This window comes from Aethalodelphis obliquidens, unplaced genomic scaffold, assembly GCF_003676395.1.
Source record: "Aethalodelphis obliquidens isolate GAN/ISIS:26980383/991018 unplaced genomic scaffold, ASM367639v1 scaffold20, whole genome shotgun sequence".
Lineage (NCBI taxonomy): Eukaryota > Metazoa > Chordata > Mammalia > Artiodactyla > Delphinidae > Aethalodelphis > Aethalodelphis obliquidens.
The window spans coordinates 1,020,390-1,047,570 of NW_020837964.1; the positions used below are offsets into that span (position 1 = coordinate 1,020,390).

General features: G+C 63.3%; 2 protein-coding genes across 9 annotated transcripts; both read left to right on the plus strand.

The window, feature by feature from the left end:
• Positions 1-53: 53 nt before the first annotated feature.
• RNF166 (ring finger protein 166) lies at positions 54-8,078 on the plus strand. Of its 7 annotated transcripts, none has more exons than XM_027118995.1 (6): positions 54-324; positions 4,227-4,383; positions 5,518-5,630; positions 6,033-6,147; positions 6,235-6,342; positions 6,710-8,078. In XM_027118995.1, exons 1-6 carry the CDS (start codon positions 170-172, stop codon positions 7,037-7,039), a joined length of 978 nt encoding a protein of 325 aa, XP_026974796.1. In that variant the 5' UTR covers positions 54-169; the 3' UTR covers positions 7,040-8,078. The 7 variants fall into 7 exon arrangements, with proteins under 7 accessions (XP_026974796.1, XP_026974797.1, XP_026974800.1 ...); XM_027118996.1 differs by having other exon boundaries at positions 97-324; positions 7,113-8,078; XM_027118999.1 differs by having other exon boundaries at positions 212-324; positions 4,160-4,383.
• Positions 8,079-14,801: 6,723 nt separating this feature from the next.
• Positions 14,802-23,089, plus strand: SNAI3 (snail family transcriptional repressor 3). Of its 2 annotated transcripts, XM_027119003.1 has the most exons (3): positions 14,802-15,306; positions 18,159-18,758; positions 20,571-23,089. In XM_027119003.1, exons 1-3 carry the CDS (start codon positions 15,231-15,233, stop codon positions 20,747-20,749), a joined length of 855 nt encoding a protein of 284 aa, XP_026974804.1. In that variant the 5' UTR covers positions 14,802-15,230; the 3' UTR covers positions 20,750-23,089. The 2 variants fall into 2 exon arrangements, with proteins under 2 accessions (XP_026974804.1, XP_026974803.1); XM_027119002.1 differs by lacking the exon at positions 14,802-15,306 and having other exon boundaries at positions 18,042-18,758.
• The last annotated feature ends 4,092 nt before the right edge of the window (positions 23,090-27,181 follow it).

The following is a 27,181-nucleotide window of genomic DNA, read 5'->3' on the forward strand; positions in this document are numbered from 1 at the left end:
CGGGCGCTCCCTATGACGTCATCCCGGCGCCGGCGCGGCCGTGACGCGCAGGCCGGGGGCGGGCGCTCCCTATGACGCCAACTCGGAGCCGGCGCGGCCGTGACGCGCAGGCCGGGCCGGGCCGGGCCTGGCCGGGACAGGGGCGGCGGCGGCGGGCCGGGCCCCGGGGATGGCGATGTTCCGCAGCCTGGTGGCCTCGGCTCAGCAGCGGCAGCCGCCGGGCGGGCCCGCGGGCGGCGACAGCGGCCTGGAAGCGCAGTACAGCTGCCCCATCTGCCTGGAAGTCTACCATCGGCCCGTGGCCATCGGCAGCTGCGGACACACGTGAGTGCGCCGGCCTCCGGGAGGCCGCGGGGTCGGGCGCCGCCGCGGGGAGCGCTCTGCAGCCGCCTCGGCGCGCGAGGACTCGGGGGGCGCGGGTCTCCCCGCGCAGGGCCGTTTCTGCCCTCTGGGCGCGTCCATCCCCCTCAGCCCATCATCCTGCCCGCCCGTCCGCCCACCCCGGGCTCTCGATCCGATCACCCCGTCGGCAGACAGGACCGACCTGCAACCCTGCCCGATCTCTAACGGGCAGTGCCCGGGGCCGCTGACGGCATAGATGAGCCTCCCCGGGGACTCACAGGGCAGCGGGCACGACCTCTGCGCCGGTCGCCTTCCATCTGGTCCCGTGGAGACTGCGGTGGGCAGTTGTGAATAAATGCCTTGTGCCTTTTGCCGTCAACTCTGTTTTGGACCCGCTGTCTGCTTGTCTTGACTGCAGAAGAGAGGAGTTCCCTAAAGTTTGGGCAGGGGCTTGTTTGGAGTCTGGTGCTGTTTTGTTCTGTTGGAGAACTTGGGTCACATCGATCACTGAGCAGCCAGGCAGGCTGGCCCTCGGGGGACCAGATGCCACACATCTTGCTAGGGTTTCCGGCTGTGCCAGGGCCGGGTTGTTTCAGGAACAGAAACCTGAGGATGTGGCTCTCCTCCCAGCCAAGTGCTGCACTCAAGGCTTCTGGGAGCTGCCAGCCTGTTTGGGAGGGGGCTGAGATCAGGGTGTCGGCTCTCCAACTCTCTGGAGTGGCTGAAAAATACAGCTCTTGAGTGAAATTAGCAGGGTGGGGAGAGGGGGCAGGAGGGCTTGGCTGCCAGCAGAGTTGCTGAGGAGGTGGGGCCGAGATTCACCCAGGCTCGGTCTTTGAACGTTTTGCAAACAAAGGCAGATGACCTGGAAGGTTCCTGATACAAAGGGGGAGTTGCAGCTGCTGGGTGTGTGTGCTGCTCATCTCACCCAGGGAGGTGGCAGGAACCGTGTCAGGAGCCAGCAAGCCTTCACACACACACACACTGGCAGGCAGCACAGGGACCTACCTGCCCACACTGGGAGAGCACTGCTGATTTGTCCTGAAGGCGCTGCGCCTCACTCTTTCATGCTGTGTGTGGCGTTTCGGCAGGGGCAGCCCCTGCACAGCACTTCTCTTGTCAGCACACAGCAGTGGGTGTTGTCAAGTGTGTTCAGCTTCTTCCAGCCCATCCCTGGGAGAGCTGTAGCGATTGTCCCAGGCCCAACTTTAGAAAGCCTTTCCCGGGCTTCGGGTTGTATCAACACTCACCCAGCCCTGGGCTGCGGTGTTTCGGGCCTCTGGTCAGCACGAATCTGGTTTCTATTTTTCCAAATAAGTCTTTTCTTAAAAGGTGGTTTTCAGAATACAGAAATACACAAACTGCTGTGCAAGCATATTCTTCTATAAACCCCGCTTCCCGGTGCTCTTCTTGGCAGAATCTGTCCCCTCTTCTCCTGTTTCTGAGGCTGGTCCTGCAAGAGCCTCTTCTTCAGCTTCTGCCTTAAAAAGACTTTCTCCCTGGCTCTACCTGCTGGTGCAAACAAGCCTCCTGGCTGTTCCGTCTCTGCCTCTTACCTTCCATAAGTTCCTCTTCCGGTGTTTTGAAGGCATGTGTGCAAATGAACATGAAAGATTTGAAGACTCACATCTCTCCTTCTAAAAAGTTTGTCGGTGGTCTGGTTATCCACCCCTCGCCCCCACCCCCAGCTCCCTAACTGTAGCAGTCTCCTTTCACCAAATAGGTTTTCTGGAGGTGACAGCAGCCCTGCCAGGGGCCGGGACTCATGCTCCAGCACGAGACATAAGGGGACAGGTCATAGGGAGGGCTTTTGAGCAGGAGCCCAGAGGCAGGAGGTGCCTCTGTAGAGAGTGTGGAAGCGCTCCCGTGAAGTCCCCAGGGCCCCAGACAGAGCCAGTGATCTGCCATACTTAGGGGACGGCCTGGGCAGTGAGCCACATCCGGAACCAGAAGCTGCCCGGCTGTTTCTTTTTTTTTTTATAAAGGAATTCAGCCTTGTATGGCTTCCTCTTTTTTTAAAAAAAAAAATTTATTTATTTTATTCATTTTTGGCTGCGTTGGGTCTTCATTGCTGCACGCGGGCTTTCTCTAGTTGTAGCGGGCAGGGGCTACTCTTCGTCGCGATGCGTGGGCTTCTCATTGCAGTGGCTTCTCTTGTTGCGGAGCATGGGCTCTAGACACGTGGGCTTCAGTAGTTATGGCACGCGGGCTCAGCAGTTGTGGCGCACAGGCGTAGTTGCTCTGCAGCATCTTCCCGGACCAGGGCTCGAACCCACATCCCCTGGATTGGCAGGTGATTCTTAACCACAGCGCCACCAGGGAAGCCCTGTCCAGCTGTTTCTGACCCTCTGATGAGGCCTCCCTGAGGGCCAGTGTTTGGTTCTGCCAGGGCTGCCTCCAGCCTCTGTACCTCTGTCCTGAACGGAGCACGCCTTCGGGGTCCTCTGAGCGCCAGCATCCAGCTGCGCCGCGCTCCCTCTGGGCTGAGGGGTGTCCCGTCGTAAGGATCGGCCACCTCCTGTGTGTCCCTCGCCCGTCAGTGGACACTGGGCTTCTCCACAGCTCTCGTGACCGGCGCTGCCGTGAGCGCTCCTGTGCGGATTTTCCCCCGGCCTCCCGTGGGGACCATGGAGCCACCACTTTCTTCCAGTGACAGGGTGGCACGCGAGGCCTGCCCCGGCTGTGAGGCCAGTGAGAGGGACGGCCCTGGAGGACTTGCTGGAGCACTACGGGGTGGGCACTGCTGGTAGTGCCTGGTGGGCCCTCGACAGGTGCGGAAAGTGACAGGTGCGCAGGAACAGGGTGTCAGGAACCCTGCACTTTCTGATGGGCCTCAGGCCCAGCCTGGCCTTTCTTGTGTGCAAACAGTGACACCCACGGTGACGACCCAGTGGTGGCTGTTGGGAAGCCAGCGTGTAGGAGGACGGCCTCGGGATCACCTGCGGCTGCCTCTTCCTAAAATGAGGTGAAAGTCTGAGGCAAAAGAACAGGGACCCCTGAGCTCAGGTGAGCCGCAGGCCCAGCCTGCTAGACGCACGCAGAGCGGTGCATACCCCGACACCTCGTGGGTTTCTTGCAGGCCGCCAAGTTGCCACCTTTCTCTTGGGGCTGAGCGCGTGCTCTTCTGGGCCGTGGAGCCTCCGCTCCACGGCTCCCGTCTGCTAAGCGGTCCCCTTGGCGCTTCCTGCAAAGGTGGACCGAGCTGGTCCTGCGGTCAGGCTCCTGGCCCTTCGTGCCCCCACTGAGAGTGTTCGAGCCGCTGCCCCACTGCCCATCGGGCGGTGCACGTTCTTCTGCGGCACTGGGGTGTTTGTAAACACCAGCTGCTGGGGCCAAGCACACACGGGTGCCGGGACTGTGCCTCACGACGTGGCGTCTCCACGGACACGGCCAAGGGCCGAGCTAGAGCCCTTCTTGCCGGGGAGAGGGCACTGTCCCAAGGCTGGTGACACCCCCTGGCCAGCTTTGGCCCTGCTCCATGCAGTGAGTCCTGCGGTTTCCTCTCACCACTGTTAGTGATTTCACTCCCCAGAGTTTCGTGGGTAGAGGGTCTCCAGGGTCCCCCAAGATGTCCTGGAGTCCCCTGAGGTGGCATCGTCACCGCTTGGCAGTGAGACGGACAGGTTGGGCCCTGGGCCTCCTGCAGCCAGAGCTCTTGCTGGGACCAGGGCTGCGGGGCCAGCATGGGACCTGGGGGGCGGGGGTCACAGCTGCAGCTCAGCCCTCATCGCAGAATCGGCAGGAGTGTCCCAGAAGCCCACAGCTGGGCAGCGACCTGGGTCATCTTCTGGACAGACGGTGCCCATTCAACCCGTAGGACCCTGGCCCAGAAGCTACTGCTGATGGAGGGGAGCGCAGCCCTCAGGCCCACGTCTGCCCTGCAGGTTCTGCGGGGAGTGCCTCCAGCCGTGTCTGCAGGTGCCATCCCCCCTGTGCCCACTGTGCCGCCTGCCCTTCGACCCCAAGAAAGTGGACAAGGCCGCCCACGTGGAGAAGCAGCTTTCGTCCTACAAGGCACCCTGCCGGGGCTGCAGTAAGAAGGTACCGCAGCCTGCCTGGCCCGGGGGGCTCCGATGGGCTCGCAGGGGAGCTGGGCAGGGGCCACGTCCCTTCCCTGTTGGGCAGCCCGCCGCTCCACTCGCTTCCTGCGGGCTCTGCATGTGGCCTGGGCTCCGGGCTGTGGCTGGCGCAGGGACACAGGCTGAGCTGAGCCCACCCTGTCCCGGCACCCGCTGCCCGCTCAGGCGGGCACACCACTTTGTGGGGGACCCAGCCCGGGAACGGAGTTTGAACTTAGGCTTTCAGATTTTGCCATCGCTCGGGTTAACGAGTTCTTCTGAGTTATCACAGTAGGCAGCAGCCCTGTTGCTTTGTCCTCGAGGTCGAAGGTCAGACTGTCCAGGGGCCACCGTGAGCCCACTGTGAGGGGCTGCCGCGGCCTCCTGCAGGCGCACGTGCCCCTCCCTCCCGGCATGAGAGCGGAGCAGGCTGTCGGCCCTTGTGTGAGGCGGCCCCCACCCTTGGCCTCGTGCGGCCCGGGTGGCAGGCTTGCTCAGTGTCCCAGCCCTGGGCAGAGCCGGGGGCGGGCCGGCGTCAGGAGGGCCCCTCGAGGCGGAGCTGCCCCGCCTGCTCCCTCTCGGCCTCCGCAGTTCTGGGAACTAGGTTCCTGTGTGCGCCACCGCCACCGGGAGGGCTGCCGGGCGTCCTCCCCGGGTCGTTCCGCCTGCTCTCTGCGCCGGCACCCCTCCCCTGCCCTGTGCTGAGCCGCTTCCCACCTTCGGCCAGGACGGCCACTCGGGCAGCCGAGAAGGTTGTATCTTGTTCCGTTTCCTACCTCTTGGTAAAGGATTTGCTGGACGTTCGACTGTCCAGAATTTTGCCTGCTGGCTCCCGTTACAAAGGGTATTTTTTCCCAAATAGACACCCTCCCTGTCCCCTCGTGGGCCTCCCTCGCCTGCAGCTCCCCAGGGACCAGAGGCCTACTGCCCCCCGCATGGCCCCATCGTGAAGCCGTGAGCGCCTGCTTCTGGGTGCGGATCTGCAGCCTTCGGGGTCCTGAGTCTGTGTCTCCCTCACTCGGCCTCTGGGCCCCACTTGCGCAGCGCTGCCGGGCCGCGGCATCGGGAGCCAGAGGCCCAGCCCTGCTGCCTGCCCCTCCCCTCCTCTCCTCCCCAGGTGACACTGGCCAAGATGAGAGTGCACGTTGCCTCCTGCGTGAAGGTCCAGGAGCAGATGGCCAACTGTCCCAAGTTCGTCCCTGTGGTGCCCACGTCCCAGCCCATCCCCAGGTAGGCCGCCTCGCCGGGGCCCCCTCTGTGGGGCAGCTCCGGGCCTACCTCGCGGGGTGGACAGTGGGGCCCCACCCTGAGGAGGTGGGAGGGCTGCCGGCGGAGGGCCTCGCCCCCTGCGGGTAGGGGACCCCAGGAGGGCCCAAGCCAGGCCCCCACGGCTCACCTCCCAGCAGGGATGCACGGTCCCCAGACAGGCTGGGGCTGGACAGACACCTCCTCTCAGGGTGGGCAGCCATGTCGGGGAAGCAGGCGGCCCGGGGTTAGGTGGCGGGAGGTCGCGGTGGGATGTGCAGACGGGGGCAGAGCCCCGCGGCAGCTACGGCCCACAGGGCAGGGGAGGGCGAGCCGGCCGGGCTGTAGGAAGGTGGGCAGTGCCACTCACCCCCACCCCCGCCCCAGTGCCGTCCCCAACAGGTCCACCTTCGCCTGCCCTTACTGTGGTGCCCGCAACCTGGATCAGCAGGAGTTGGTGAAGCACTGCGTGGACAGCCACCGCAGCGACCCCAGCCGCGTGGTGAGCACGCCCGCCCGCCCGCACGCACGCCCGCCCGCACGCCCGCCCGCCCGGGCCCTGTAGGCTCACCGGCCTGCTCTATCCCAGGTGTGTCCCATCTGCTCAGCCATGCCCTGGGGCGACCCGAGCTACAAGAGCGCCAACTTCCTGCAGCACCTGCTCCACCGGCACAAGTTCTCCTACGACACCTTCGTGGTGGGTGCCCTCCCCTCCCCTCCCCTCCCCTCCCCCTCCCCCGGTGCCAGTGCTGGGTAGGTCCACGTGGCCACTAGAGGCCCGGGGGCTCTGGGGCTGTGCAGACCAGGCCCACAGCGGCCCCCTGTCCTGCGGGTCCCTCACCGCTGGGCCAGCGAGCTCTCCTCACGCAGGGCCTCCTCTTGGGGAGGCGCCGTCGCAGGGCCACCATCTCCCCAGCTCTGCACCAGGGCCTCGGCACACAGACCCCTCCACGGGGGTCTGGCTCTTCCTCTCCCTCTCCTACCTGCGGTTCCCACCTGCAGACCCTCCTGCAGGCCCTTCCCTCCCGTGCACCCCCAGCCCTGCTATTCTCGTCCCCCGCCAGCCTCCAGCCTCCAGGCGCCAGACCCTGTGGAGTCGACCCCTCCGCTCCCTCCGCCTGTGCCTGGTCCCGATGGGTGGATGCCACGGGGATCCCTGGCTTCTCTGCTCATCTCAAGCCCCGTTCTTGAGTCTGAGGAGAAAGGACAGCTCCGATTCCGGGTGTCCAGCCCACGCAGTCCGCCCAGCCCTCAGTCACTGGGCGCGGTGGCCTCCGGGCAGCCAGACCATCCCCGCAGCGCAGTTGCCGCACAGCGCCTGGGACCCCGTGACCGTGCGGGGCCGAAGGGGGGCGGGGAGGCTGGACGCGGCAGAGCCGGTCTATTTGAGGTGACAGGACCAGGGCCAGGGGGGTCGCTCTGGGAGGCCCTGGCCTCCCTGGCCCAGCTCCACTCCCTGTCTTCCAGGACTACAGCATCGACGAGGAGGCCGCCTTCCAGGCCGCCCTGGCCCTGTCTCTCTCCGAGAACTGAAGGCGTGGCCACTGGCCCAGGCCTCCCGCCTCAAGGGACATGCCCCGCCAGCTCCTGCGGCCCAGGCCTGCCTGGGAAGGCGCCTTGAGGGCCAGGTGGAGCCTCACTGCTGCAGGAGGAGAGGCCGCGTCCCTGTCGCGCTGAGCAGGTGGCCTCGGGGGGCCGGCCACTGGGATGGAGTGTGGCCACTGTGTCTCAAAGCCATGATGTCCTCCCTGCAGAGAGGACCCTTCAGGCCCTGCCGCGTCCACAGGCCCCCGCACTGAGCAGGGAAGCGCGGAGGGGGCCCCGGCCCAGCACCTGGCAACGCCTCCCCATCGCGTGCTCGGTACTGGCTTTTATGATTCCTAGAGGTTCCACACTTTTCTATATTATCCGGTGTGATGACCTTTTCACATTTTCTAGAGCACAGACAGAGCAGTTGCCCTTCATATTGCAATATCCGTGTCTGACTAGGAATAATAGTATTTTTATGGAACATTTACAGAATTATATTTTTTAAAAAAACAATAAAAAACGAACGGTTGTGGGATGGGGAGGAGAGGAGAGACGGGGCAATCGCTGTGTGCAGGGACCGAGGTGGCCACGTCCCCAGGTCACCTCGCTGTTCCCCAGGGTCACTGGGATAATCACGGGAAGAAATCGCAACGCCCAGCCACTTGCAGCGGCGCTGTGTCTGCTCCTGGCCTCCCGCCTGGGTCTTGGCCTCGGCCCTGCTGTCCCTGGTCCAAAGCCGACCACCTCGCGCCCCCAGCAGGGCCGCCCCGGCAGTGGCAGAGTGCGGGGCCGGGGCAGTGACCAGAGCTCACAAGACGCTCATCGGCACCCTCGTTTGGCTCGTGGCATAAATTATTGCTGTCTTTAAAAAAAATTTAAATAAAATGTCTCAAAGCATCTCCAGCGACCTGGCTGGTGCGTCTCCTTCAGTGAATACTAAAGGCAGAGGGCTGAAGCGCGGCCACCGGACCGTCCTCCACTCGAGGTCCGCGGGCACGTGTCCGTCCCCAGGCAGCTCCGGCTCAGAGAGCAGCTGGCCTTGGAGCCCCGCAGAGGCCGTTTCCGCGTCTGGGGTGGGCTGGACTGCAGCCCCTGCTGGTCCTGCCCGCCCCCTGGACCCTGTTCCCCTCGACCTGTGCCCTCACTTGCCGGCCTGGCCACCTACCCTGCGACAAGCTCAGGCCAAGGTTTGCTGGGCTGCGACGCTCACCTCCTCGTCCTGGGACGGGGTCCACCTGAGGCCGGCAGGCTGGGCACCGTCCTGAGCTTCCCCGGCCGGGGTAGTCTGAATGGGGCTGGTGCTGGGGCCCAGAGGTGGCCATGGTGGCCTACAGGTGGCCTTTTGGATGCCATCGGGGTGAAGCCCCACTATCCCCACCCCGGTCCCCGTGCCGCAGCCGCTCTCCCCACTGCTGGCTCGAGGCGTGCCTCTGCCTCCCCGGGCAGCCTGCCTGGTGCCCCAGCATGTGCCCTCAGCCCCCAGGCCGGCACCTGGCCCTCTGAAACATCCACCCAGGGACGGTGGTCTCGGGCCACCATCAGTGCCACGGGCCCCTGCTGTTCCCAGTCGCCACAGGCCTTTAAAAGCTGACGAGAATCACCTGCTGGGCTGTGCCCAGGTGGCAGGTCATCAGGGTAAGGCCAAGCCCCTGCCTCGCTCTCCGTGTCTGCCCCCCACGCAGTGTTCCAGACCCTTCCTCTATGGAGAAGCTGGATCTTGTGAGCTCGACCGTGGCAGGGCTGGGCAAGCAAAAGTCTCCACGAGAGAAGAGTTGTGACCTGGGGTGCGTTACCCCGCTTTAGAACCCTTCGTAGGAGCCACTGGCCCACCCTCCCCTCTGACCACTCTGACCCCACCGGCCGAGGATGCCACCTGCCAGTCTGTCCTTTCTGCCGCCTTCCAGAAGGAGGCCCGTGACATGGTCCCTGGGGGGCCACCTGGGCCCAGCCTCAGCCTCCCTCAGGGCTAATGGGAAAGGAAGGATGTGGCTGAAGTCCCCCTCCTGCAGGAGGATGGGGGAGCTGGGACCTCGGCCACCAGGGAGGTGCACCTCCTGCCCTGCCCTGCCGACCAGCCTGCCAGCACACGGCCCCCAACTGCAAACTCCAGGCCACATTCCCGGGCCTCACCGAGCGGGGAGAGGGATGAGGGCCCGTCAGCACCCAGGGGAGCTTCAGGGTGGCCTCGGCCAGTCCCCTGGGGCCTGGAGCCAGTGGTGGCAGCGCTGGGACAGCCAGGCTCCAGATGCCAGGTGGAGATGCCGCCCCGTCTCCTTTCCCCCACCCCCAGCTCAGCACCTCACTGCCCCATGACCCTCCCCTGCACCCGGCTGCCCTCCCCTTGTCCAGGACATGTTGCTTCTTCCCCCAGCACTGCCAGCACATCCCATCTGGGACATGCAGCGGCTGTGGTTCTGGGCTGTCACTCGGGCCCATCGCCCATCCCCAGCTAACCCTCCAGTCCTCAGAGCGCAGCTGGTACCAGCTGTCTGTCCACCACCTGGACACCGGCCAAGCCTGTCCGCTGCCCGCCCACCGCCTGGGGGAGGACGGTGCTACTCTCACACGCCCGTCACGACCCTCGGCGCCCACGGAGTCCTGGGGGCAGTTTCAGGGTTGTCTCGGCAGGTCCTGACCTCACCGGTGCCCTGAAGGAGGTGACGCCCAGTGACTGTCCCCACGCCTCACCCTGTGGAGGCCTCAGCGCCCACCATGTCACCACATCACCGAGGGCTCCTGGCCACAGTGGGGCCCCAGGGGGGGCGGAGCCAGGAGCGTCTTAAAGTTGCTGGACACCAGCACAGGCTGGTGGCTAGTCCCTTCCCCCGCCCAAGGATGCCTGCCAAGCTCAGCCCCCCCCAGGCGCCCCCAGAGGCCACGGAGGCCAAGAGCCACAGGGCAGCATCCACACGTGGCCTTGACCTCATCCCTTCCACCCTGGGCCCAGGACGCACGGGGCCCTGGGCACGCAGGCACGTGGTCGCTCGGTGACCTGGCGTCCAAGACGGATGCCAGGGCGGAGCAGTGGAGCGAGCCCCAACGCGGTGTGCGGCTGCGTGGGAGCTGGGTCGCGGCAGACGCCGCAGTGTCCGGCGAGGACACCTCAGGCTGAAGCCCGCGGGACGCCGCTCTGAGTCTGCATGAAAAGTGAGGTGGAGGTGGGAGGCCCGCACCCCAACCGACTCCAGGGCGTCCCTGACGGGAGGCTGCACACCCTCACCTCCCCAGTCACACAACGGCCTGGGGGGTCCGCACACACCCTGCCGCCTAGACGGCGCCCCCAGGTCCCTGGGAACCTGTGCCCTCGGCCATCAGGAAGGGGACAGGCAGCCAGCACTCCTGAAGGCAGGGTGCCCAGAGCATGAGCGCCTGCTCCAGGCCGCTCTCTTCACCAGCCTCAGGGCCCCCAAGGACTGGCCACAGGGGTCACCTCTGGGTCTTGCAGGAGCCGCGCCTCCGAGCTCTGGGCTCTGAGTAAAGAAGGGTGGACGGAGAGGCCAGGCGCGGCCATGCAGCCCCCAGCGGAGGGGCCTCCTGAAAGGCCCAGCCCCTCACGGGGGTTGCAGAGCAGCCCCGCCTTCAGGAAATACAAGTGTGCCCGGGGCCTGGCAGCCAACTGCGAACACGCGCGTCTACCCCATTTACCTCGTCCGGGGAGGCGTGGGGAGTCCACCTGCCGCAGAGGGCCAAGCCCACCCCTCACCCCTCGGGTGGGGCCTCGGGGTCCCTGTGACGCAGGGCCACCTCCTACCAGCTCGCTGCCCCCGTTCCACAGGGGAAGAACGAGGTTCTGAGCCCTTCGGACCAGTGGAGGGCCCCAGGGCCGCACCTCGACAAGCCCCCAGGCAGCCACGGGGCCTGAGGCCTGCGGTCCAGCAGGGAGGGCGCACCCTCGGGACACAGCGGGCGGGCGGACGGCGGTCCCCCGGTGCTGACGCCCAGGCCACGGCGCCTCCTTCTGGACTCTCACACACCGGGGCTCCCCACACCTACCTGCGAAACACGCTCCCAGGAAGGATCCTTGAACTCACTCACCACAAGGCAGCAGGGACCCACAGGCCCAAGGGCGCCACCACACAAGTGGGCCTGAGGCCATGTCCCCAGCGGCGCACAATCAACCCCTGGCAGCAAAGCTTCCGCGCCCAGCGTTCGTGGTCTGTGTCTGTGCTGCTCCCACCCCGCCGCCAGGGGCCGGGACCTGACCTGGAGGTGCCGGCGGGAGCTCCGGGGACATCAGGCCCCTTCCGGTCCCGGAGAAGGGAGCTGCACGGCCCGTGACCCTCCAGGCTCTCCAACAAGTTTCTGGGAACGAGGGCCCAGGACCACATGCAGACGGGGAAGAAGCTCCGGGAGGACGCTGTGGAGTTCGGAGCTGGGAACCGAGCTGTGCAGCAACAGACCCTCCCCTCTAGGCGCCGGGCTCACCCGCTGAAGCCTGACCGCTGTGTCGCACGGACAGCTCCTGCGACCTCACACGCACACACAGACGCGTGCGCATACCAGGGCGCAGACCTGCACACACGCACATACCCGAGGCTGACACACACGTACATCCCTCCTCAGCCCTCAGATCACCTTCCCGGGCTCAGCGTCTGGGACTCTACTGTGTGCCACAGCTGTGTGGGAAGGGTCAACGTCCCCTCCCTGAACCCCCATTTAAGAACCAAAATCACCTCTAACAACCAGGACCCAAGAGGGAACAGGCAGCTGTGAGCAGTTGTGAGTCCCCGTTCTGGGGGTGACCAAATGCACACTGGCCACCAATCTGACCACGTGCTGGGAGCTGGAGTACTGGGTCCACGACCGTGGACAGCAACGGGGATGCTCCAACGCAGGATGTCCAGCCACACCCACCCTCCCACAACAAACACACCACACACTGACACCGTGGGCACTATCACCACAGCGGGGGCCCCTGAGTCCTGGGACGGCCGAGTGCCAGCTTCAAGGCCCAGCTCTGAGCGCTATTCCGAGTCCCAGAGCCAGGCCCACCACGGGGCCTTTGTACCTTCACCCACGTGTCTATACTCGAGAGACCCCCAGGGGGGAGCGTGCCCGGGCCGCACTGTACGGGGGCTCCTGACGCTTTTCCATCTGGTCCGGCAGGCACTGCTGAGCCTCCGCCACGGACCCAACCTCGTGCAGGTGCTGTGAGGGAAGGAAGGCGGTTCCCACCTGGCAGGCCCTCGGGCTGCATCTAACAGGGAAGGGGCGTCCTCGCTGGGCCATGAAACCCAATTAGTAAAAAAACCATGTATACACCGATGTGTATAAAATTGATGACTAATAAGAACCTGCAGTATAAAAACAAACAAACAAAACTACCAGACGCAAAAGGATACAGGCGCACACGTACACACTACGCGGACAGCCAAGCACCATCGCCACATAAAGCCCAGAAAAAGAGCACAAAAACACACCCACAAAAAGAAAGAGGGGCTTCCCTGGTGGCGCGGCGGTTACGAATCCACCTGCCAATGCAGGGGATACGGGTTCGAGCCCTGGTCCGGGAAGATCCCACAAGCCGCGGAGCAACAAAGCCTGTGCGCCACAACTACTGAGCCTGCGCTCTAGAGCCCGCGAGCCACAACTACTGAGCCCACATGCCACAACTATGAAGCCCGTGTGCTAGAGCCCGTGCTCCGCAACAAGAGAAACCACTGCAATGAGAAGTCCGCGCACTGCAACGAAGAGTAGCCCCCCCTCGTCACACCTAGAGAAAGCCCCGCGCACAGCAACAAAGACCCAACGCAGCCAAAAAAAATTAAAGAAAGAAAGAAAACATCAACATAAGAGGAATTGTAACAATCTTACCTGGGCTCCGCTTGTTCAGTGTCTGATAGAGGCAGGCGGGCAGGTGGCCACAAGCCGACGTCGCCAAGTGTCAAGGGGAGACCCTGGGGTTTCTGCAGGAAGCGTGGACTTTGGTCCCTGCAAGTCCTGCTCTGGTGGAGAGCCCGGTTCCAGGAGGCCGGCGGGGGGGGGAGCTGGTTTCCAACAGCGAGGCGCGGGGCTTAGCTGCAAGGCAAGGCGGTCGTATTGAGGACAGAGGGACGCAGAGCAGGTTGGGACAGCGCCCCGCCTCCCTGGGGCTGCACAGGTGAGAACAGGGCAGACACTCGGATTTTCCTCTGTGAGTGGTACTCTGGTCTGTCCCAGACACAACCCTGTGAGTCACAGCCCAACAGTGAGTCTGTATGACCACAGGAGGGCAGTTCTGAGCAGTTGGCAAGGACCTCAAACTTCCCTTAGGGTCACTGGTTATGGCAGCCATCTCGGAAAGGAGCACCCCACCGCAGAGGTGCTCTAAGGCCCCCTGGGATCCCTGGGGCGTTTCCAGGATGAGATCAGCAGGTTCTCCACGGGAGTGCATGAGCGCCCCTCGAGAACACGAGTGTCCCTCTGGGGGTTAAGGAGGTCATCCTGGCCAGTGGCCACACCGTGGGTGGCTGGGCGAGGAAGGACAGCGTGGGGGCAGGCTGGCCCAGGTATCTGCAAGTGTCACCGACGTCTGGGACGGGGAGAAGGAAGGGAAGGTACACGTTAAGCTTGGGAGGCCACGGAGCAGGTGAACAGCAGAAGGCAGCCACGTGCACGGCGACACGTTGCCAGGCCCGGCCTGCGGGAGAGACGCGCGCCTTCCCCCCCCTGCGCACCACCTGTCTATCCTTCCGCACGCCCTAACCGAGCAGCAGACGCCCCTGTGAGGCTGCAAGTGCCTGCCCGGGTCCCAATCCCACAGCTTCGTAACTTCTCAGAGCCTGTTTTCTCTCCCGCGAAACTGAAGGCACGTAAGACCCTGTGTGACGCAGGCCTCCCTCCTCACGTCTCTCCGCGGTTCCTCTCAGACTCCCCACCACCTCCACCTTGTCTCCAGGCCCACAACTGGCAAAGAGCACCAGGCTGCACGTGGCACCTGGGCCTCTGAAGGCAGGCCTCCTGCACAGACATGGAAGCGCCTGGCGGCTCTCCGGGGCCTGGCAGTGTGTCCCCACCCCCCCACAGAGACTGACCCCTGAACTCATGAAACGTCCACATCAAAAGGGACCAGAAAAGAAAAAAAAAAAAAGAATCGGTCTGTTTATTTGGGGCTTCCCTGGTGGCGCAGTGGTTGAGAGTCCGCCTGCCGATGCAGGGGACACGGGTTCGTGCCCCGGTCCGGGAAGATCCCACAGGCCGCGGAGCGGCTGGGCCCGTGAGCCATGGCCGCTGAGCCTGCGCGTCCGGAGCCTGTGCTCCGCAACGGGAGACGCCACAGCAGTGAGAGGCCCGCGTACCGTAAAAAAAAAAAAAAAAAAAAAAAAGGTACCTGACACCCAGGCGTGGCTGGCTCTTGGAGGCACCGAGGACTCCAAAGGATACTGAAGGAGGTGAGGCTGCCCGGGTCATAGCCCAGGCTGCAGCAGCGGGCACATGCGCCGCCCTCTGTGATTACACTTCGCACACCGCCTGTCTGAACCCCTGGTAATTCCGGAACGCCAAGCGGTGTCCTTTCTCCCACAAATGAGCTTTCTGGAGGCCTGGGGCCAACTCCTGAAGCACGGTCTCCTCCACCAGGCCGGCCGACCCCCTGGCCACCACTCTGGCCAGTCAGCCGGTTCAGGGCTAGTGCTCATCAAACCTACCGCTGCGGGTTTGCGCAGGAGGCGGGGCCGGTGTAACAGGCTAGAGCAGGGTTCTCCAAGGCTGGGCTCGGCGCACGCTCCCACCCCAGGGTGGACTGAGCCCAACTCGGCTTCCGCCCAGCCCTGACCTCCGCCCTTCAGTCCACGTCGAGTGGGCGCGCCAGGCCCCGGGGGCGGCGTGACTCGCAGTGCGCGCCAGGGAAGTCCCGTGGGGTGGACACGCAGCCACGCGCTCCCTCCCCTACGGCCCGCGCACCTGTCCTGGGCGTGGCCCGATGCCCCGCCCCGCGGCCCCGCCTCGCCCCGGCCGCGGGGCGCGCTGGTTGGCCGAGGCGGCGCGCTGTGTTAATGACCTGACCCTCCCGGCACCTGTGGGCCGCGCTGCCCGCGGGCGCCGGCGTAGGCACAGTGCGACCCGCGGGAGGGCACCATGCCGCGCTCCTTCCTGGTGAAGACGCACTCCGGCCACAGGGTCCCTAACTACGGGCAGCTGGAGAGGCAGAGAGGTAGGGGCTGCGGGCTCCCCTGCCCTGCCCAGGGCTCGACTCCCGCGGGGCAGGAGGGGCGAGAACCCCGGGAACGGGAACACCTGTCCCAGGTGGGAGGAGGGGCCCGAGACCACGAGGCTGGAGGTAGACAGGTGGCCCGCGGGCGTCTTATCCGCTTCAGGGACCCCAGCCTCGCGTCGGGCAGATTGGGTGGGGATTTTCTCTCCACTTAGAGAAGTTTCCAGGCCCCCAGTCACTCTGGGGCTCTCCCGCTATGGCCCGGCATGCCCATCCCAGCAAAGGGGACCCCAGGGCCATCCTCCTCCTGCAGGACGTTTGAGAGAGCCCCACGGATATTGCAGAGAGAGACGAAGTGAGCCCAGGCTGTTCTCCAAGAGCGCCCCAGAACATCCTGGGTTGGGTGGTGAGCAGAGAGGCCAGAGTGACCCAGGGGCCCTGTGGTGCCAGGGCCCAGCTCGCACAGCGTTCCGCTGTGCCCCCTCCAATGCCTCCTCACCCCTCCTGGGGTTTCCTTCCCTCCCGCCTCCCTCACCCCAGAGGAGGTTGCCCAGGGCAGGCTGGGCTAAGGGGCTGCAGTTGTTACCCAGGTGGGGAGACAGGTGCCCAGGAACCAGGACTGTGCACTCATTCCCACTCCCTGTCAGGGTCAGGGACACGCAGAGGTCCCGCGGCAAAGGCCTCTCTCGAGGGGTCAGAGGCGCCCCCAGCTCCACAGCTTCTTGGGGGGGGCACCCTCTGGGGGATGGCTCAGTGACTTAGAGGGGGACAGGGGAGCGACGCTACGGAGACCAGGGCACACAGTTGGTGCCCATCCAGAGCCCTTTAGCCCTCTCAGGACTGGGAGCGGGGAGGGAGTCCAGGCTGGTGGGTCCCCGGGACTGGGCTGCCACCAGGGGGCACCTTCTAGGAACGGGATCATCAACTCCACATTTTGAAATCCAGTTCATGAGTCACCACCAGCAATTTTATAAAATAAAAAAGAACAGAAGCCATCAGAGCGCAGTGCTCGCGGTGAAGGAAACTTGTTTCAGATATACGTGTATGATAGAACATGTAATTCACACGGGTCGTGGCTTTGAACGTTTAAAAACTATTGTTTAGACTCCAGTCACACAGCGAACCCCTCTGAGCGTGCAAATCCTGGCAGCCGAGCAAGGTCCGGTGACTGTCAGGGAACAGCCTCAGGGCCATCAGTGCTCTGCTCCCCCCTCCTTGTAGCACCAGCTTCCTGAGGGCCAAATGGCCACGGCGATCCTCCTTCTGCCAGGCAGTTGCCCCAAGATAGGCCAGAGATGCTGGATTTGGGGTCCCCCACTCGTCACTTTTAAATAAGTGCCTTTTTAGGCCTCCCCAGGGAACCCCTGAAGCCAGAAAGGAACTTAAGTCTCTTCTCCCAGGAATCTGAGCTGCAGAATGAATTTTAAAAATCTAGCTAACCCAGGGGCTATGGGGAAGCATTTCAAGCTATTAGCAGTAGCACCCGGCATATGGCTGCCTCTCCCCTGCCCTCCCACTGGAGTCGGCACTGGCCCCCTAGACAGGGTTAGGCTCTGAGGTGATGCCTGGGGTCAGGGTAGTGGCTCAGCCTCAAAGCCTTAAGGTGACTTTTTTCCCATACAAGGGCCCCTACTGGAGCTTCTGTGTGGAGTGGGGGGTCCTAGACTCTCCGGGCACCCCAGTGCTGTCTCCAGAAATTCCTTGGACTTCATCTCTTAGCTGGTCCAGCCTCCATTTCTGGGAGGACAGAAACCTGGCAAGCTGATTTTATAATTGGGAAGACTGGAGTGGAAAACGGTGAGGTCAGGAGAAAGTGGAGTGTGGGGGCTTCCCCATTCCCCTGCATCCTCATCAACACTCGTAATTGGCCTGTTTTTAATTCTAGCCATGCTAGTGGGTATGATGTTGTACCCATTATGGCTTTAATCTGCACCTCCCTCATGGCTCATGACGTGGTGCACCTTTTCCTGTGCTTAAGGGCTGTGTGTACATCTTCTTTGGAGAAGCGTCTGTTCAGAGTCTTGGCCATTTGAAAAGTGGACCGTTTGTCTTTTTATTGTTGAGTCGCAAGGGTTCTTTATATATTCTGACACCGATTCCTTATCAGATCCCTAATTTGCAAACATTTCCCCCATTCTGTGGCTTGTCCTTCTCAACCCAAAGCCTTGGTGTGGACATAGAAATGGGGCCAGAGATTTATCGCAACACATATGAAATAAGAGATGGGTTGAGGGCTGGAGATTCGGTCTCTGGGGAAATGCAGAACTTCACTCTTGCTAACATGTTTACTTTGGGGGCTTCTGCCGTCTGGGTCAAGCGTGAGGCGTGGTGGCCCACACGTATGGGAGCAACAGCCTGACGGCGGGCTGGGCCAGGAGGCAGTGGACACCACCACAAACAGTCCCTCCTGAGCTGGGAGCGTCTGCAGGAGGCTGTGCACACGCACGCCACGGCGGGCGAGGGGCGGTCGGGAGGTGGCCGGAGGCTGATGAGCTGTGAGTTGAAGCTGCGTGGGAGTCCCAGGGTGCAGCTCCGAGCTGGCCGTGCGGCGGGTGGGGCTCAGAGAGGGCGGCTGGGGACCCTTCCTTGGCCCCTGAGGGCTCGTCTGGGACCCTGTGAGGTGCTTCTCTCCCCTTGTTTGTAAGGAGGAACTGAGGTTCCTGCTTGGACGCTGTGCCCTCAGGCTGCAGCCGCCACTTCCGCAGCCCATACCTGGCTCGTCAGACCTTCTCTTCCTTCCCGCGGGGCTATGGATGGCCTAGTGGTGGGATTCGGCCAGGAACGCGGGTTGGCGAACGCGCAGCGCTGGGACTCAGGCTTCACCGTGCATTGTCTCCCCTCCCCGCTTCTAGAAACCAATGGCGCCTGTTCTGCCTGCGGGGGGCTGGTGGTACCCCTCGTCCTCCCAGACAAGGCGGCCCCGTCCACGCCTGGCGACCCTCCCCGGCCCTGGGACTTCACCTCCGTCGTCGCCCATGTCTCCCTGCCCCTCCCCACCTTCCTGTGTAACGAGGAAGCTCGGGGGGCCTCGGGGCCAGACCCCCTGGAAGTCAGCCTGGCGGACCCTCGGGCCGGCCGGGCCCTCGGCGCACCTCTCAGAGACAGCCTGAAGCACCTCGGCCTGCCCCCGCTGCTGGCTCTGCCCACGCGATGGCCCCCGGTCCTGGGCGCAGATGGGGCCCAGGCTCCGGGCCACCTGCCAGGGGCCGAGCGGGCCCCCTGCACCCCAGTGGGCTTCCGCACGCCGGCCGCACTGGCCAGGCACCAGCAGCTGCAGTGCCACCTGCAGGCTCAACGCTGCTTCACCTGCAAGTTCTGCGACAAGGAGTACGGCAGCCTGGGCGCCCTCAAGATGCATATCCGCACACACACGCTGCCCTGCCTCTGCACTGTGTGCGGCAAGGCCTTCTCCAGGCCCTGGCTGCTGCAGGGCCACATCCGGACCCACACAGGTAGGCGCCAGGGCCCGTGAGGGATCTGGCTGGGGGGCGGGGGGGTCCGGGCCTCAAAGGAGGGGAGGGGTTGGGTTCATAAACGAGAGGATGGATGGGCACACACGGCGTCTTTTTCCTGGTGTCCCGAGGCTGTGGCACAAAGAGCCACACCCCGGGGGGCTCAAAACATCAGAAATGCTCACAGTCTAGAGCCGGAAGTCTGGAATCAAGGTGCCGCGGGGCCGGGCTCCCTCCAGATTTGGAGAGGGGGATCCTTCCCACCTCTGCCAGCTCCTGGGGCCCCAGGTGTTCCTTGTGGCCATGTCATTCCAGTCTCTGCCTCTGTCCTCACACGGCCTCTCCCGTGTCTGTGTCCAGATTTCCCTCTCGTTATGAGGACACCAGTCACACTGGGTTCAGGGCCCGCGTGCTCCGGTACAACTTAAATTGAACTTGATCACATCTGCAAGGACTCTCTCCAAATCAGGTCACACTCACAGGCACCCAGGTTTAGGACACGGATGTATCTTTCTGGGGACACGATTCAACTCGTAACACCTGGCAAAGCGTGGGATGCACAGGGCTTCCGCGGGGCCTCACTTCTCAAACAGTCCGTGGCCTTCCTCACTTCTGGAGCAGCGGGGGAGGAGGGTAGCCAGAAAGGCCTGGCTTGGGGGTGAGGACCCCAGGGCTCACACAGCCTGTCTGACGGGCTGCGGTTTATCCAGGAGCAATCCCGTCCCTGGGTGAGAGGGTGGTCACAGAGCACAGGCGATACAGGAGAGAGGAGCAGCTGCGGACAGGAGACAGGGACAGGAGGGGGGATACAGGGCAGGGAGCTCGCGGTCTTTCATTCTGTAGATTACAAACTACGGCCCAGAAAGAGTGCAAGGGCCGGCTCTGTCCAAGGGCAGCCAGGGGCTGAGCTGGACCCCACCCCAGGCCTTCCTCTTAAGTCTAGGACTTTGTCAAGCACGCGGTGAAAGGGAGACAGGAACAGGCCGGGCACTTACAACAAACACTCTCTGGAACTGGACCCTCCCTCACCCTCAGTCACGGCTCTGTGACTCACACGATAGAAGGGTTTTGCAGGAGCCTTTTTCCAGGCTGGAAATCCACCTGGTTTTCCCCGACCGCTCGCTGAGGATGTCCCCTGAGCGCCCCATCACAGCGCACAGTCAGGCAGCCAGGACGCGATGCTCTGGGCCCCGCGGGACTACAGGCTGCTGCCTCCCAGGGCCCCTAGGGCTGTAGGACTCCCCACACAGGCAGAGCTGAACAGATGACTCTCACCGACGCTTTCTTTTACACTTGGGGGGTCAGCCTGGAGGGCAAAGCCCCAACAGAAGGACTTTGTCCAAATCCCTGGTCGCCCTGATTGGAGGTGGCCTGGAGGACACGGGAATCCTCACTGGTCCTGAGCTCCTGCCCTTGTATAGCCGCCTTCAAGGTTCCCACCATGGCTTTCGGGGGGCGGGTACAGCTGCCAGGAGGCCTGCAGCGCCGCTCCATCCAGGGCTGGTGACAGAGCGCCCCAGGGGAGCTCCAGCAGAAGCCAAGAGCCATTTAGCCAAGATCTGTGTTTTAGCTGCTGCGGTCTCGCCCAGGTTATCAAGCACACGACCCCCTCAGCGGAGGGCAGGTGCTAAGGCCCCCGTCACTGACCCCAAGGGAGCGGGCGACGCAGAGGAAGGCATCGGCCTCACTGTGAGGGCTCAGGAGCCTTGGGATGGGGGACGGCCTATGCGCTTGCAAGCCAGCGGCCACCCTCCGCAGGGCTGTCCTGGCCGCTGCAGCCGGTCGCTCACCTGTCGCCCTCCCCTCCCCCAGGTGAGAAGCCCTACACCTGCCCTCACTGCAGCAGGGCCTTCGCTGACCGCTCCAACCTGCGGGCCCACCTGCAGACGCACTCGGACACCAAGAAATACCAGTGCAAGCGCTGCACCAAGACCTTCTCCCGCGTGGCGCTCCTGGCGCGGCACGAGGAGTCCGGCTGCTGCGCCCCCTGAGAGGCGGAGGGGCCGCGGAGCTGGGCGTCCTGGGAGGGCGCTGCCCTTCCCTGCCCACGTGAGGGACTTCTCTCCGGGGACGACTCTCGTCCGGTTGACAGCCTCGTCCACGCCGTTTCCAGCGAGCTCTGGTTCCGGTTCTGTTCCTCCCAGTGACAGCCGGTCGGAAGCCAGTCGTCAGCACGGAAGATCCCCACGTGAGGCTGACGGCGGGGCTGCCCTGGATGCCCTCCACTCCGGACCGGCAGTTTGACTTGGGCCGAGCACATCCGTGTGGGCCACCTGCGTGGGCAGAGCTACCTGGAGGCTCCCCTCCACCTGCCTTTGATGGCATCTGGGCCAAGCTGTCTCATGTCACACGTGCACAGGCACACACACGCGACACGCACACACCCTCCCCTCCTCACTAGGCCGTCCTGAGGATGGGGCAGCGAGGGAGGCCCCGCGGCGGGTGGATCTGGGGCGATAAAGAGCCCGCACTCCTGCTGCAACATCCTCTGAGGCTCTGAGGCTCACCCAGTCCCCTGGGTCCGCAGAGGAGGCCGAGCTCGGACAACCTCTGCTGAGGCAGCCGGGCTCCTGGATAACGGGACCCTGTGGCCAGACCGGGGCGGGGGGAGCTGAGAGGAAGGGCCTCGAGCTGTGCGGTCCTTCCCGGGTGCGAGCAGCAGGTGAGCAGGGCGCCTTCCCTTGGAAGGAAGGGAGCGGACGTGGGGACAGTACAGCGAGGACCAGCGGCGGGGTGAGGGTGCGAGAGGGGGACCGAGGCCGCGTGTCTGTGGCAGGCGTTCATGCCCCCCCGAAGTCTAATTTAGAGGGGAGTCCCCCCTGCACCTGCAGCATCTCTACTGAACACCACGGACGCGTTGTCACTGCAGCCACCTCCCCGAGGCACTAGGCCCCTCACCCAGCGCCCCGGCCTCCTTCCTGCACGCCCTCTCCTGAGGCTGCAGCAACCCCAGCCCAGCAAGCAGCCGACCTCTGACCCCACCCAAGACACATACCTCCCCAAACCGACTCAGACGCTGAGAGCCCACTTCCTTCTCACAGGTGGCCTCCCCTCACCCCCAGGCCCCGGGCGCTCACACGCTGGGCTGGCCCTGCCTCTCGGCAGTGTCTGAGTCGTCTGCACCAGACCCCGGAGGGTGGCGTCTAGGAAGGAGGAAGGAGGCCTGAGTCTAACGGAGAAGGGCCGGATCCTCGGTGCAGGAGGGGACACCTGCTCCTCCCTGCAGCAGGGCTGGCCCCAGCCAAGGGACAGGGCTCGGCACCTTGCTCCTGCCCCCGGGATGGTGCCACACGGCAAGCAGCACAGGCCCCGTCTCGGCCCTGAGCCACCAGACCTGCTGACCTCCTCCCCGTGTGACAGGATGCTGGGAGCGCTCACCAGGCCCACACAGCTGCCAGCTCTGCAGCCCCAACCCTGGGTCCCCACCCGCAGATCCCTCCTAATGCCGAAGTCGGGGGCTGAAGGTCCCTGGGTGGCTGGTTTGATAACGGCAATCAGAGGGGGCCTGGGGACATCCCAGAGGAAAACTGACCTTGACACTGGGCTTCCCTGGATCGAGGGCGACCCTGATGAAACTGACCACCCAGGAGAGCCGCTGCTCTAGCCTAGAGCAGACTGATCTATCTGCCCACAGAACAGAGAACCTCTCCAAGGAAGCCACGCTTGCACTCCCAGTCCCACTGCCACCCCCCACGGGGATCAGCCTCCCCCGAGGGACACGCGGCGGGACCGGGAGGCTTAGCTAATGTGTCCGTTTGCTGGGGCGGCCGTAACAAACCCACAGAGCGAGACAGACTCCTCCACGGCCCCGGAGGCCAGAAGTCCGAGACCGAGGTGCCGGCCGGGCTGGTCCCTGCCGGGGCCGAGGGAGAATCTGCCCCAGGCCTCTCCCAGCTGCCGCATTTGCGGGCGCCTCTGATGTTCTGTGGCTCGCGGAAGCGTCACGCCCTTCTCTGCTTCCATCTTCACGTGTGCGTGTCTGTGTCCGTGTCCAAATTTCCCCTTTTTATAAGGGCACCAGTCGTACTGGGTGAGGACCCACCCTGATGATCCCGACAACATCCGCAAAGACCCTGTTTCCAGATGAGGCCGCATTCTGAGGTACTCGGAGGTTAGGACTTCAGTATGTGAATGGGGGGCACCGTTCACCCTGTAACAGCTGATGAGAGCACACAGTTTGCCTAGAGAAACCTGGCGGGTCCCTGTGCTTGGACTTATGGAGAGGAGAGTGGAATGCCGTTCCCCCCAGGCCACAAAGGATCAAGGGGGCAGTGAGCCCACGAACGACTTACTAGAAACGCGTCCTCCAAACGCACTGTGACCCACCCGGACGGCCCCTCTCGAGTGTGCAGGTGCCTGACCCCTCCTCTCCGCTACCCTGGTCAGGGGCCCACAGCGGGTGGGAACAGGCCTCTGCCCTCCAGGGACATCCCTCCACTGTCTCCCGAACGCCTGGGCCTCTGCTGAGCAGGGTGGGCAGCCCGGGGCTGGGGAGCCTCTCATCCCTGGCGAAGGCTAAGCTCCAACCGCACTCGTGTTTGTGCCCATCTCACTGGAGGGCTTTTTATTTTAATGGCATCCAGATGCCTGAAGGAAGCTATATTGTAGATTGTGTTCTATTTCTGAGCACCAATATCTAAATGAAGCGAGGCACCTGTTGGGGATGGAGGAAGGGAATTTCACAGGCCTAAATAAAGTCCATGTTTGCCCTTCTGTGCCGGCCCATGGAAAATGCTCTTATATTTATATCTGGGCTGGCGGAGGGCAGGGGTGGCAGAGGGTGGGTTGGCAGGCGGGATGAAGAGAGGCCCGGGCACCTGCCAGGGAGTCGACGTGGAGCGAGTGGGGGAGATGTTCCCCTCCGAGGAGGGCGGCTGCAGTCAGCATGCCTCGTCCCCGCCGTGGGGCCGTGTCCGCACCGGCCACTCAGGCCTCACAGCTTCCCACCCTCCGTTCCTCATTCCTCATGACTTTGCCTGGTCGGCAGCATTGACCCGGGATGCTCGCTTCTTAAGATCTGGGTTTTTGGAGCCCTCTCCCAACACCCACAGATGGGAATCAGGAGAGGTGCAACCATCCCTCACACCGGCCCGGGTGAGGGCAGGACTGCTACCTGGGTCCCCCCAGCTATAGGCTTTCTCTACCCCAGTTTTACGCATTACATTTCCCCTTTTCTCCGTAAAGAAGGCCTTCTGGCCGCACAGCTTCAGGCACGCTGTTGGTGCCTCTCTCCAGGGAAGGAGCCCCAGGACCAGGGGAGCTGGAGGCGGGTGTTTCAGAGGCGGCCCAGCTCAGTCTGGGCAAAAGCAGGAGGCTGAGAAAGCGCCAGGATTCTGGACGAGAATCGGAACGAGCCGAGGGCGGGGCGGCGTCATCACCACATGAAAGTCGCTCCCAGGAGGCACGTGACGGGCAGCGGACAGAAAACCTGCGCGCGCTGCCTTCTGACTGGGACGCGAGCGCCTGGCCCCGTGGCTCGGGTCCAGGAACAGGTGTGAGAGGGACACCCAGCCTCTCGGGGGCCCAGCTCCCTGCCCCGCTCCCCGTGGAGAGACCTCTCTCCTGAAGGCCCAGGCACACTAAGGTTATGGCTTCCCTTCCAGAAGCCCAGAGGCTTCTATAAATACCGTGCTGGGGGTTCTCTGGGAGTTCTAAAATAGTCCGCTGCTTACTATCTATACTCAGCGAGCCCACTCCTGGCCTCCACTTGGCGGCTAAGTATAGCTCCCTGGCAAAGTGCAGTGGAACAAGTTTCCAGCCGCCATCACCTTGTGGATGGCGGAGGATTCCAGGGAGAGCGCCCCGGCTGCCAGGACTCAGAGGTGCGGGGAGAGGCTGGAGCTGATGTGGGGCGAGGCGGCACCGCTCCCCCAGCCGGGGTCTGTGGGAGTCTGCTGCGAACACAGAGCCTCCACCAGATCCAGCAGTGAGGCGTTCCGGCTCCAGCCTTTACAGTGGCTTCATTCCACTGTGAAGCCTTGGTTCCTGCTTCTGAGCACAGGGAAGTGGGCTGCCCTCTGTTCCAGAATTCAGGAGGGACCCGGGAGACACAGCAGCAAAAGGAGGCACGTGGCACACCAAACATAAAATACGATCGCTACCTCTAGGGAGACCCTCGGCCTTTAACCCCTCCTAGACTCTGCGTCCATTTCTCGACCACCAAGTTCTGGCTCCAGGAAACCTCTCCTCCCAGCTGCACCCCCCAGCCCAAGCCGAGCTGCCCAAGAGATGGTCTGGCAGCTGCCCAGGGTGTCCTCAGGTGCCAGCAGGGCGCTGGGGAGAGCTGACGGACAGGAGGGCAGAAGGTGTGAGGGCGGGGCTCCCACCAGGGTCCATCCTGCTGGGTGAGCACGGGCCATCCTTGGGTGTCACGTGGAATAGAGACCGTCCTCCCAGGCGCCAGTCAGCGCTCCCCACCACCCAGCTGTGCCCAGGCCTCCCCCTCCCCACACCTCTGCCCCTCAGGGCTGCTTTTGCCCCCTATAAGGGTCACCTGTAACTGGTCCTCAGGCAGAGGCAGAATCACCTCAGTCTTGCTCCCAGCTCCAACACCTGCCCCCTTTCCTTCTCCCGGGAACAGGCCTGGGGCCCAGGACACAGTGACACCTGTACTTCTATAGGGAAGGCAGATCATGGAGTCACAGGGGCTCTCTGGGAATGCTGCAGCGTGACCTCTGACATGCAGCTGCTCTGAACTGGCCAGAAAGAGGCTGAGGACAGTCGAGGTGACCCTGCTGGACATCGGGGAAGCATGGCCCGCCGTCTCACTGGCTCCGCTCACCCCAGGGGTCGTCTCCCTCCTCCTCCAGCAGAGTAGTTCTCACAGGTGGCCTGCAGACCCCTGTCCAGGGGGCCACGCGCAGGGAGACTCGTTACATTCCTCACAACATCGACGGTGCAAAAGCAGGGGGCTGCACCACTGGCGGCTCCGCACAGACCGAGGCACCAAAGTTCACCACCACACACTCACGCAGAGCAGTGCAGCTTCAGGACGTCCTCCAACCTGAGTCCTGGTCCCTGCGACGTTCTGAGTGGAGATGTGGGGAGTATGCGCGGCCCTCCACTGCCACTGGAGGGGGACCTGCCGTGTGAGGTGTGCAGGGTCACCTCGACCACAGTCCTCGCAGACGGCTTCTCAGAAAAGGACCAGTGAGCCTGCCACTTCAGGGAGGACGGACAGTATTTACTGCCAATGATAGCACTTGCGCTTTCAGGAGAAAACGGCAATTTTGGAAACGTCTGTCTTTCGTAAAAGCTTGGCAACTTCCCAATCTTAAAGGCTTTTCTGATGAGGAAGTGAGTTTTTCATACTGTAAAATGAAACATGTCAGGGACTTCCCTGGTGGCGCAGTGGTTAAGAATCCGCCTGCCGGTGCAGGGCACACGGGTTCGAGCCCTGGTCCTGGAAGATCCCACATGCCGCGGAGCAACTAAGCCCGTGCGCCACAACTACTGAGCCTGCGCTCTAGAGCCGGTGAGCCACAACTACTGAGCCCGGGTGCCACAACTACTGAAGCCCACGTGCCTAGAACCCATGCTCCGCAACAAGAGAAGCCACTGCAATGAGAAGCCCACGCACCACAACGAAGAGCAGCCCCCACTCGCCGCAACCAGAGAAAGCCCGCGCGCAGCAACGAAGACCCAACACAAAAAATAAATAAATAAATTTATATATATATAAAAAAGAAACGTCAGCATTTGGAAGCTCTGTGTAGTCAGTGAAGCAATATTTTCCAAATGACGATGCGGATGTCACAAAGCCCCGCCTGGACCAAAGACACAAAGCACCAGACAGACCAGGGAAGCCAGTGGAGCAGACTGCGGGAAGCTCACTGCCGGCGCCGGGATCACAGCACAACGGGCAGAGTTCAGGTGCTTTCAAACAAGAGCCACATCGTCCGAAAGTGGTTCCAGCGCGTCCCCGCCACACGGCTAGGTTTCCTTCCCACACATCAGCCAAAGCGTCAGAAGGAGGACGCTGAGGGGACAGCCTGGCCACAGACGTCCACGGGGCCGCACGTGGACACTCGCAAAGATGCGAACCACCACCACTGTCCACGCTACAACTCTGCCTCAGAAAATGTCTATTGTTCACAAAACGTTAACACGTGATGGGTTTATCACTGATCACTTTAAATGAACTTAGTGAACGAATTCCGCAAGTTGAACTTCCGAAGTGCGTAAAAACAGATGGAAGCCTCCACACAAACTAGCTCTCGGGGCCTTTAATCGTCTGGGCGGGCGTGGGAAGCCCCGACCCTACCCGGGACCCTCGAGTGTGAACGTGAGCCCTCAGGGCCGGAGTGGCAGGGGCGCCGCCCGGGGAGGAGCTGGGAGGGGGGCCGCCGCTCCGGGGAGGAGCTGGGAGGGGGCCGCCCGGGGAGGAGCTGGGAGGGGGCCGCCGCTCCGGGGAGGAGCTGGGA